The sequence below is a fragment of the Neofelis nebulosa genome, chromosome 13 (assembly GCF_028018385.1).
Source record: "Neofelis nebulosa isolate mNeoNeb1 chromosome 13, mNeoNeb1.pri, whole genome shotgun sequence".
Classification (NCBI taxonomy): Eukaryota; Metazoa; Chordata; class Mammalia; order Carnivora; family Felidae; genus Neofelis; species Neofelis nebulosa.
Genome location: NC_080794.1, coordinates 49,311,205 through 49,323,242, shown reverse-complemented (window position 1 = coordinate 49,323,242; position 12,038 = coordinate 49,311,205). Strand labels below are relative to the sequence as shown.

The window sequence follows — 12,038 nt, the reverse complement described above, 5'->3', positions numbered from 1 at the left end:
TTGGAGCCTGGAGCCTGCTTCAGATTCTGTGTCTCCCTCTCTTTCTGCCCTTTCCCTGCTCGTGCTCTCGCTCTCTCTCACTCACTCGCTTTCTCAAAAATAAAAATAAGCATTAAAAAAAATTATAAAAATTTTTTGTTTGTGTGTTTGATCTATTGATATTTACTGAATTTGAAATCAAAGCAGAAAATTATAAAACAGAGGCCTTCGTTCCCTTAGCCATCAAAGCACTAACATAATCACATGGTATGTAGATTCTGGAAAACACTGTACATTCATGAGAGAATGAAAGAAGTCAGTTGACCTCTTATTGTTATGAATGTGATTTTTGACCTCACAGATTTTCTAAAGGGATTTTGGGGACCCCTAGAGATTCTTGAACCAATTTTAAGAAATACGGCTTTTGTATAAAGCTCAAATTTTATTTTCTTAAGGGTATTAAAAGTTTCTATACCACTCTTCTGTATACTCAGCAACTTTTTGAGATTTACTTGGCATTTGATTTTCAGGTAGTTGTTTTTAGTAACTTGGGAGTTTTCCCCAGATTCTATCAGTAAATACTTTCTGTACATTCAGCACTAGCCCAGCACAAGGAAAATAAAGTACATGAAGGCAAGGAATTCAGTACGTTCCCTTTTGACTTAAGAGTTTTCCCTGTGTACTTCCACTGACCATTACATTTTCATTGTTAATAATATCAGTTGAGATCGATCCAGTTCTGAGTGTTTTCTCTGAGACCTTTTGCTTTTTATTTTTACTGGTGTTTGTTTATCTCTTTAGATTTCTTTTAAAGAAGCCATGTTGCTTTTCCCTAATATTACATAGGTGTGTGCATGCGTGTGTGTGTGTGTGTGTGTGTGTGTGTGTGTGTGTGTGTGTTAATGTTATATAATTTTATTTAGTGTCCTTTCTTAATTTTATCCCGTCTGCTCAGGCTTAAAAAAATTTTTTTTTTTTAAATCAAGTTTGTATTTTTGCTTGAAATATGCTGTCATTATTATCCAATTTAAGGGCACATGTTGAGATTTGCATTCTTACAAACAGAATGCCTATAACATTAGTAGATACATTTAATTTACTTGATTGAATCCCAATAGCATTTATACTTTCTTTTTTGCCTTCAGGTGGATGTAGAACAAAGCCTTTTATCGTAACTTACCCTTTTTAACCAGACAGCACGCTTCTTAGGGTTAGTGATTTTGAAAGCAAACAGATCTTATATTTGGGTACATACATGTTGGTTGGTGTTCTTTTAATGATCTTCAAAAAAAAATTTTTATCAGCTGTTCCTTGAGCGAGAACGAGCAGCTCAGTTGGCAGAAAGTAAAACAGATGAATTGATCAAAGATGCTCCCACCACTCAGCATGATAAGAGTGGAGAGTGGCAAGAAACAAGTGGAGAAATACAGTGGGTATCAACTGAAAAGACCGATGGTACAGAAGAGAAACAGAAGAAGGAGGAGGACGATGAAGAACTTGACCTCAATAAAGGTACATTTATTTTAAGTCGTGTATTCAAATTGAAAATGTTTCCCTCTTAACACCTTTTTAATTCGTGTGTTGTCATAATCTTGCTATGATTGTTCGGCCTCTCTAGTTCAGTGCAGACAAGCTTTCATATTTCAGTGCTCACAGGAATTTTTCTTTGCTGGTTTCCTAGCGGTGAGGAAGGCACGTGTGCAGTGTACGAAAGGTCTGCCTTTCCCAGGCTGGGCTTTACTCAGTGAAAAGAGAGTGGTTGAACATTGGGACTCCTAAAGGTTTTTACAGTTTTGAGATTTTTTTATGGGTCTCACTTTATAAAGTGAGATCTGTTACCAGAAATTACAGTAACAGTTCTCAAATGGTATTAGCTTGCAAGCACTGTAAGGAATAAACTGATGGAGTCATTACATTTATTATCCACTGTTGTCAGCAGCTGATACTGGGTTTACTTTTTATGCATGTACTGCAAAATAGCCATTTGTAACTTCATGTCACTCTGGTTATGAAATTAAATAATATGGTTAGCTTTACCAAGCTAGGAGGCAAGCCCCAGCAAATGTCTTTTTCTGAGCCTAGTCTTTCTCTTATGTCCACGGTTCCACTAATGCCATTAGTTCTAATATTGTAAAAAATTGCTGTCCCATTCTCTAAATTTTTTAAAATTTAATGTTTATTTTTGAGAGAGAGAGAGAGAGAGAGACAGAGCATGAGCAGGGGAGGGGCAGAGAGAGGGAAACACAGAATCTGAAGCAGGCTCCAGGCTCTGAGCCATCAGCACAGTGCGCACCACGGGGCTTGAACTCCTGAATTGCGAGATCATAACCTGAGCTGAAGTTGGTCGCTTAACCAACTGAGCCACCCAGGCGCCCCAGCTGTTCCGTTTTCTCAGTGTTCATGTTTCCTTTGGGGTAATATTTTTGGTTGTGTAGCATTCTTTTTAAATAATAGCTTTATTGGCATAAGTGTTAGCTTGTGAGGACCTGCTGTAACTGTAGACGAGCAGCTTAAACAACAGAAGTTGATTCTGTCCCACTTCTGGGGGCTGTAGGTCCAAGATCAAGGTGTCAGGGTTGGTCTCAGAGCTGATCTCTCCTTGGATTGTAGATGGCCATCTTCTCCCTGTCTTTTTACATGGTCTTCACTCGATGTATCTTTGTTCTTATTTCCTCTTATGAGGATAACAGACAGATGAGAACCCACCCCAGTGACCTCATTTAAACTAACTTCCTGTTTAATTAAACACCCTATCCACCTCCTACCCTGAGGCACTGGGGGTTAGGAGCTCAGCATATTCAGGGGGTGAGGTAATAGTTCAGCCCACAACAAGATAAAATTCAGCCTTTTAAAGGAAACTTTGGAATAGTTTTCACTGTATTCACAAGGTGCAACCATTACCACAGCCTAATTTCAGAACATTATCATCCCCAAAAGAAACCCTATGCCCATTTAGCAGCCACCACTCTCTGTTCTCCCCTCCCTGGCCAGTGGCAACTACTAATTCTGTCTCTGGATTTGCCTATTCTGAACATTTCCTGTAAATGGAATAATAACAGTAGCCCTTTGTGACTGGCTTCTTTCACTTAGCCCAATGTTTTCAATGTTTTTCATGTTATAACATGTTACCAGTACATAAGTTCCTTTTTATGGCCAAATAATATTCCATTGTTGGTATGTACCACACTTTAGTCTTCAATTGATGGACATTCAGGTTGGGTCCACCTGTGGCTCTTATGAATAACGCTGCCATGACATAACATTCACATACAAGTTTTTGTGTGAACATATATTTTCAGTTCTCTTGGGTATATACCTAAGAGCGGAAGGTGCTGGCTTATTTGTTAACTCAATGTTTAGCATTTTAGGGAACTATCAAACTGTTTTCCAAAGTGACTGCCTCATTTTACGTCCCTGCCAGCCACATAACAAGGGTTCTAGTTTCTCCAAATCCTTACGAATAGTTATTTGTCTTTTTCATTTTAGCCATCCTAGTGGGTGTGAAGGTATATGTTACTTGATTTGCAGTTCCCTGTTGAATAAATGGTATTGAGCATGTTTTCACCTGCTTGTTGCTCATTTACCTATCTAGGTTGTCTTTTCACTTTCTTGATGGTGTCTTTTGAAATGCAAAAGTTTTGAGTTTGACGAAGTTTGGTTTATCTAATTTTGTCACTTGTGGATTTGGTGTGGTGGCTAAGAAGCCATTTCCTAACCCAAGATCATAAAGATTTAGTCCTGCATTTTTGTCTAAGAGTTTTATGGTTTTCATGCTTATATTAAGGTCCCTCTTCTATTTGAGTTATTTTTTGTTAATTTGTGTGGATATCCCATTTTTCTAGTGGCATTTATCGATGTTTAAGCAGTTCTGAAGAAAAGATAACAGAATTGGTGGTTTTGTGGGGTGGTTTCTTGTTTGTTTTGATATACCGTTACAGTTTTTTGTTTAAATATTCTTAGCCCTTCAGCATGCTGGCAAACACATGGAAGATTGCATAGTGGCCTCGTACACAGCGCTGCTTCTCGGGTGTCTCTGCCAGGAGAGTCCAGTAAGTAATGGTTCAGTATTATGTGTCTTGAAAAGATTCCATTGTGACAGCTTCATACCATTACCTAATTTACTTATGTATTACTTTATTTTCATCTTCATGTTAAAGCTTTCAAATATTTTATGACTTTTTTAAAAAAACTTATTTATTTTGAAAGAGAGTGGGAGAAGGAGAGAGAGGATGTAGGACTCAAAACTCATGAACCATGAGATCATGACCTGAGCCCAAGTCAAGAATTGGGCACTTAACCAACTGAGCCACCCAGGCACCCTTATTTGGTGAACTTTTAAAGGTATTAATTATTTCTTATTCCAAAATAAGAGTACATCGGATTTAATGAGAAAGGTTTTTTTTTTTGTTTGTTTTTTTAATGTTTGTTTTTGAGAGACAGAGACAGCATGAGCGGGAGAGGGCAGAGAGAGAGAGGGAGACCCAGAATATGGAGCAGGCTCCAGGCTCTGAGCTGTCAGCACAGAGCCCAATGCGGGGCTCGAACTCACGAGCCATGAGATCATGACCTGAGCCGAAGTCGGATGCTCAATCGACTAAGCCACCCAGGCGCCCCAATGAGAAAGTTTTTGATGGATGGATGAATTTATTGAAATGGCTTTGGTTGAAGTAAAAGCATAATATAAAACCTGTGCTGAGCTGGCTTTAGTCTCAGGGGGGCTGGGGGAGTGGGGGGAAGGAAAAATCTAGTCTCAGTGATATTATTATTAAGGACTCAGATAATGTGTCTTTAAACCCTACTGCCCTCTGCATGTTGTTTTGTCTTGTGCTTGGTCTCCTCCTGGCCCCATACTGGCTCTAGCTACCAGTCTCCTCTAGTTAAATAAGGTCCAATAGAAGAAGGTAGCCTCCCTCCTGTATATTTCTTTTTAAGAGCAGAGTTCCGCCCCCCATCCCTCCACACCCACTGCACCAAGTAGACGTCCTCTTATCTTGGCCAACTTTGGCTCACATGGCTTTTGTTTAAACAACTTACTTACTGTCAGGGAAAATGGGATTACTATGGAAGATTTAGATTATGATGGTTTAACTAGAAGTATTAGTGTCCAGATGGTAGGGCTGAGTCAGCATGAGGGCAGACAGTTCTGGCTAATGAGACAGTCATTGGGAGGACTTTTTAAGGGGAAGGTCTAGTGAAGAGCCAAATTTTAAAATGAAAGGGAAGTTCTTTTCCTTAGGAGCAAGGGCATTCAGGAGGCAAGAATGGAAGTCTATTCTATAGTGAAATTTTGGGTTAGCTTCTCGCTCTCTTTTTTTAATGTTTGAGAGAGAGAGCATGTGCAAGCAGGGGAAGGGGCAGAGGGAGAGGAGACAGAATCCCAAGTTAGGCTCCATGTGGATCTCACAAACCCTGAGATCATGACCTGAGCCAAAATCAAGAGGTGGACGCTTGACTGACTGAGCCACCCAGGTGCCCCAAGTTTGCTTCTCTTTTGTGTTAAATGTTTTTTCTGATCCTTTCTTATCCATCTCTTCCATATTTATATTCTAGTCAAGCTCTGATCTAAATGCAGACTAGCCTGCTCCGTTGTGGCCCTTCCTGGCACATGGCTTTCAAGATCAAGACCAAAGTTCTCATCATGGCTCTAGAGGCCCTGCAAGATTTTTTCAGCTCAGCCCTTTTCTTTGTTTCCTTAAATTCAGAGATTTAAAAAAGGTTTTGGTTTTTTTTGTTTTTGTTTTTATGTTTAATTTTTGAGAGAGAGAGAGAGAGAGAGAGATTGAGAGAGAGAGAGAGAGAGAGAGAGGGCAAGCAAGCACGAGCAGAGGCAGAGAGAGGCAGACAGAATCCAAAGCAGGCTCTAGGCTCTAAGATGTCAGCACAGAGCCCAGTATGGGACTGGAACCCACCAACCCTGAGATCATGACCTGAGCTGAAGTCAGACGCTTAACCTACTAAGCCACCCAGGCGCCCCCTTGAATTCAGAGATTTTAAGGGCAGATGAGAAATGCTTATCAAGCAGAGGGGAAAGAGGAAGAGGCAGGTGTCAAAAACAGTGGGCATACTATTTAAATTTAACAATTTTTAGGTATTCTGTTTTGCACACACCCTAGTTTCATTTATATTCTTTCTTAAATAACAGGTCTAGAAATTAATTTGTGGTATTACCACATATGATTTACCTTTGGCCATTTTTCTCATGTATAAATTTCTATTTGTCTGTATCTCTTATCTCTAAAGAGGTCATAAGGTCCTTAAATTGTAGGCAGTTGTGAATTCATAGAACCCTGGATGTCTTTATTGCCTTGGGGTATTATTATGATTAACCCCAGAAAGCTAGCTGATACATAAAACGTAATGGAAATTGGTTTGCTGAATGTGTAAGTAAAAGAGACACAAGAAAGCAGGTGGTTATATTATAGTAAAAGCTGCCTGTGGGAAAGGGCTGCATGCTTTGGAACCCCAGGAGCTTAGGTCATTTTCCATTGCATACCATGTATCTAGTGCATTGTAATAGTCTCCTCACTCGTTTTTGTCTTTCCTGCTCTCTTGACTCCATTCCTGAAATCTTGGACACTGCACCATAGCTAGCTTTCTTAAGACCACCTTTCTTGTCTCCCAGTCATTTAGGGAATCATAACTTTGTTTATGGCTTCATGTAAAACTTGTTAAAACTGCCTTCTCCATTTTCCAAATCTGTTCTTCCCCTTGGGTACTTTTCTAAATTTCCCAAATAGGCCATGCCATTTCTCATTTTTTTCTTTTTATTTAAGTAATCTCTACAACCCAACATGAGGCTTAACCTCACGACCCCGAGATTGAGTCGCATGTTCTTCTGACAGAGCCCCTCTCATTTTTTTCTTTTTGTACTTGCTGCTCTCTGTTTAAAAATAAATGCTGTGACTGTCCTTCCCACGCTCCAGCCACTATATGTTGCATTCTGTTTTGATGGAAAGGGATTTGATTATTGAGGCTTTCACTCAAAACCTTGGATCTAATCATTTATTCTGTGTCATAGAAATCACTTTTCTACTGAGCAGTCTTCATAGCACCATAGCTCCTGCTTTTGCCACCACTATGCTAGCACGCTGCTCTCCTAGAAATTGCTTAAAGACATTCTTAAATTAGCTTTCATTTAGCTCTATAGTTTCCATCATGATTGCCCTTATAACATTCATCACTTCAGTATATTTTTTAAGCATTTTGTAAAATCTGTTTTAGGTGCAAGATTAACTCCGGAGTAAATATGCACAGCTGGGGGCTTAGTTGGCTTTCGGTGGGGAGGTGGTTCACTTAGATTATGGGCGATTGATAGCACATAACTTAGCGTAGTTATTTTAGTAACATTTATTAGATCTTTTCTGAAACTGTATCCATACATTATTTTGTTTCTTTATAATTTCAAAAATACCCTGACAGGAATTTGTTTTACAAAGGGAGAGAGGGGACTGCTGGCAAATGTCTTAAAAACATAGCATGTAATCTCATTACCTGCCCCCATCACGAAAATCCGAAGTTCAGCCCCCACCTTCTGGCCCCAAACTCAGGACAACATATTTTCTTTTGTGCTTTTTATTATAGGTGAACCTTCTTTTTTTTAAATTTTTTTTTTCAACGTTTTTTATTTATTTTTGGGACAGAGAGAGACAGAGCATGAACGGGGGAGGGGCAGAGAGAGAGGGAGACACACAGAATTGGAAACAGGCTCCAGGCTCCGAGCCATCAGCCTAGAGCCTGACGCGGGGCTCGAACTCACAGACCGCGAGATCGTGACCTGGCTGAAGTCGGACGCTTAACCGACTGCGCCACCCAGGCGCCCCAGGTGAACCTTCTTAAAAGAGCCTTTCCTTTTATTATGAACCTTTAAAACAGTTCAAAAATATATTGAAATAGAACAGGTTTTTTAAGCAAGTTATATATTTTCCTTGTAACAGATTGGTTATATATATATATATATATATATATATATATATATATATATATATATATATATATATATAGTTTGGCTGCTTCTTGCTAACAGTGAAGGGAAACACCTTAATGTCCTTTCTTGGCATTGCTGACATTCTCTCTCTCATGAAACTAGATTATCTTTGGAAAGATCTAGTTAATTCCTAGCCTACATAGGAACATGAGGATTTTTTTTTTTTTAATTTCATAAGCACCTCTGAGGACATTTTCAACTTCCCTCTTGTCTTCTTGACATGCCTGCCCCCCCCCCCCCGCCCCCCGCCCCAACAGTGCATTTTGTTATCTCAGGCATTTTTCTCTGTACGTTTACAAAAGTAAATAAGGACACAAGTGTTTCATTGTAGCCTTTCCCAGTTTTACCTTTCTGAGGATGGGATGGAGTAGGGAATGGACACATACACCGGCAGATTTAGGAGGGTAGAAAAGGAAATTGCACATTAACCAAGTAGTTCAAGGACCTTGTGGAAGTTTCGAACAGGGTGTGTGCCAACACCAACAACCCAGTGCCGGGGGCAGACTCCTGTTTTCTGCTGCCTGACCCATGTTTCTTTGATCTGTTTCCTCAGATCAATGTGACCACGGTGCGGGAATATCTGCCAGAAGGGGACTTTTCAATAATGACAGAGATGCTCAAAAAATTCCTGAGCTTCATGAATCTTACTGTAAGTAGCTTCTGTTGCAGCTTGTGTGGTCTTAAAATATGATACTGTCATTAAACGGTAGGAATTAAAATGCTGTATGGCCATAGTGACTAGAAGCGAAAAGGGATTCTCTTTTAATGTGTTCAAGGTTCATTACTATGGCCAAATATATTGGCATTATGTTATCAAAGCCACAATTTAATCTTCATATGTTCTGATTGATAATGTTCAGTTTAGTAAAGCCAAAGATTCTAAGCTTTGATTTGATGCTTGATAAAATTGGTTACATATTAACTGTTACTTCCTTTCTGCCCCTCCCCACCTTCCCTTCAGTGTGCTGTTGGAACCACAGGCCAGAAATCTATCTCTAGAGTGATTGAATACTTGGAACATTGCTAGCTGCTTTACCTTTGCTTCAGGTGCTCGGTAATGCTGGAGCTATTCTTAGACAAAGAAAAGTCATGAAAGAAGTCCTTGAAGATATACCAAGAACATTCATCAGTATCATTCATGTTTGGATTTTTAAGGCCACCTGATTTCTTCGTCATGCATTCTGCATTTGCTAAATGACAGTTACTACATCAATCTGCAACTATCAAAAATGAGGGAAAAGGTTCAGGCTGTTAACAATTCCATGCAGTATTTAAATACACTTAACTTTGGCAGAGTTTATACTCTCCCCTCTTCTCTTGCTTCATTCTGGGCAAGTTTTAAGGGGAAAATTTGTGCTGCTGTTAGTGCAACTGCTGTGTATGTTGAGCCACTGTTGTCATGCCAGCCAGGTGCAAAGGCAGCTTAGCTACTGAGGTATCGAATGTTTTGAGGACATTCTAGACAACAGCTTAGTTCCTTTTTCAGGCTCATTTGCTTTTGCTTTTTTGTTGAATGATTCCAATCGTAAATAAAGCTTTTAATAATTTTGTGAATTTTTTTTTGTTGTTGTTCCCTGAACTACTGTCTATATTTAAAATTAGATGGAATCCAAAGACACAAGGGATTAATAGTATATTTTTTTATTTTTGATTTGGTTTGGGTTGTTGAGCTGTTTTTCACTTTTGAGACCATGACCATATTATCATACCATAATGAGTCATAGCTATAGACACAAGAAAACAAACAACAGTTTGAGGGAATATTATGTAAGATGATGTGCCCTGTTAAAGGATGAAGCAAAATAGACAAACAAACCCAGGGTAGTTTACGCTTAATGCTAGAGGAGGCTCTTGAAACATTGTTTTGAGGGAGGGCTCTCTAGATATATTTTCTAATGTTCAGTACAATAAATATAAGGAAGCTAAAACACCAATGTGGAATTCATGTTTCCAGATAATGTGTATATTCTTCTACAGAGTGACAGGATCAAATGCATAAACGCAAAGCCTTAAATTGCTGGTTCAGAGAAGATCCTTTTTTTCATTCAAATTCTTAGTTCATAGAACAGTGTGTTTGGAAAACAGTCATGGAACACACAAAACACATTTTATATATTTAATTTCACAACATTGCAACTCTTCCTTATGTTAATTATTGTTCAGACCACTGGTTAAACTTTTGTTGATTGGGCCTGAATACAGGCTTTCCAGAGATTTCTTTCATAAATACTTTTAAATACCTTTCAGGTAGTTATATCATGTTTCTTCATTGGATTTGTAAAACTTGAAGCCATAAAAATATATTAGTTTGGTGTGTATTGAGGAAAATAGCTAAAAGTCTAATTGTTACCCATTTAGACTTTGTTATTTCCTTGTATAAAGTGACAAATCGGGGCTCTTGTATCAGTGCCAGCTGTAATGTTTTTTAATGCAGTGGCTGCCTTCTATTGTCTTCCTATTTTTGATAATGCAGATTGTTGGGAAATCTATAAGGAAGTAACTGATTCCAGGCAAATTGTTTTCTTCCTCCTACCCACCCAACCCCCACCCATCACCTCTTAACAGCATAGTTCAAGTTATGCCAGTGTAACTTGGGAAGGACCGAGGTTTTATTTGCCCTGAGTATAAATGCTAGCGTAGTGACCTATTTTAAAAGTATATCAGTAAATGATATCCATAAAATTGAATTAGATATATTTTGTTTAATAATTTTAAAATGCATTGATATTAGTCATTGGCTTTAGGAATTGAACAGATTTTTGGTTAAAAAACCTGACTTGTGGCAGATGGTAAAGAGTCTTCTAAAATGTTTGGATGAGAACAGTCAGGGCGAACTACATTTTTCTGTTACACTGGTAATCATTTGAGAATTGATTTACCTCCGTGTTTAACAGGTTTTTTTTATTTTGTTTTGTTTTTTAAATAATAACTAATTGTCAAGCACTGATAGAGATGCAGATTGTGGTGGGGGTGGTGGGGGAGAAATCACCTCACCAACTGCAGTGCATTTGTGTGTTTTTAACCCTCAGAGAACTCTGCATTTTAGGGTACTTGAGGCTGACTTGCAAATTAAAGTTTTAAAGTAACCTTTTTTCCATTGTAAATATTTCTGTAAATACTACCAATTGGAAATTAGAACAGTAGAGTACTTTTCTGAATCCAATCCTATTTTTATTTTATACAGTATTTCTCAGCTGTGATCTTTGGAGCAAAAGCCAACGGCAGGAAAAAAATAGTTTGTACCAGTTTCATGAAGTATGTCTTTGGGTTTTTGTAAATAATTTTAACTCAAATAAAATTGCTACTTTCAATACACATGTTGTCTTTAACATAAATCTATTGAACTGTTTTGGAGGAAGAAAGCTCATGAACTTGATATAGCTAAGGGGAAATATGATGTGTTACATGAATTTCCCTTTCAACATACACATAAAAATTTAACCAGTTTTTGTTAAACGTTACATAACTTCTCCCTTCCTCATACTCATCCGAATGTCAACTCTTAACTTGGATTCGTTTAGGGATGGTGATTTTCTGCTTGTATGTAGTTAGGCCCGTGATGGATTTGTTAAGTTGCCTTAGTCTTTTTGCCCCTCTGAATATGACCCTAGACTTTGTTGATTTGTTTTATAGCTGCTTTTAGTTTTTCAGTTTTCTTAGATGTCAGATTCTAAGTTTCCTGCACAAGTGGATTCGTCAACCTCTCCTCACTGCTTTCAAAACTAGATTTGAAGGGGCCTCTCCCGTGAGCTCGCATCCACTCTCCCCTTTTGCACACATACACAACATGTATAACCATGTGGAAGCGGGCAGACTATGCATATAGAAAGACCTAAATCACACACATACATTTGGAAAATAAGTGCTGATGTATGAGCAGTTTCCCAAACGACTTGTATCTTGCTTACTCAGCCACAAATGGGGCTCTCCCTGACCTCAGGACGGTGAAGACGAAACGGAACCGTGCGTATGAAGCATTAGCACCCTGTTTCAAACCTAGGTCTTGGTAAATGGTAGCTTTCGCCAAACAATTCTGTTTCCACGGTCAGGGAATGAAAATGTTCTAAACAGAGTA

General features: G+C 38.6%; 1 protein-coding gene across 3 annotated transcripts in view; it reads left to right on the top strand.

Moving 5' to 3' along the window:
- Window positions 1-11,278, top strand: part of WAPL (WAPL cohesin release factor) — a 93,934-nt gene extending 82,656 nt beyond the window's left edge. For 2 of the 3 annotated variants that reach the window (XM_058696901.1, XM_058696899.1), the window contains exons 16-19: window positions 1,284-1,491; window positions 3,940-4,028; window positions 8,517-8,612; window positions 8,925-11,278. In XM_058696901.1, coding sequence (XP_058552884.1) covers window positions 1,284-1,491; window positions 3,940-4,028; window positions 8,517-8,612; window positions 8,925-8,990 — 459 coding nt within the window. In that variant the 3' untranslated portion in view covers window positions 8,991-11,278. The remainder of the gene's footprint in view (window positions 1-1,283; window positions 1,492-3,939; window positions 4,029-8,516; window positions 8,613-8,924) is intronic. The other variant, XM_058696900.1, reaches the window with a different exon arrangement.
- The last annotated feature ends 760 nt before the right edge of the window (window positions 11,279-12,038 follow it).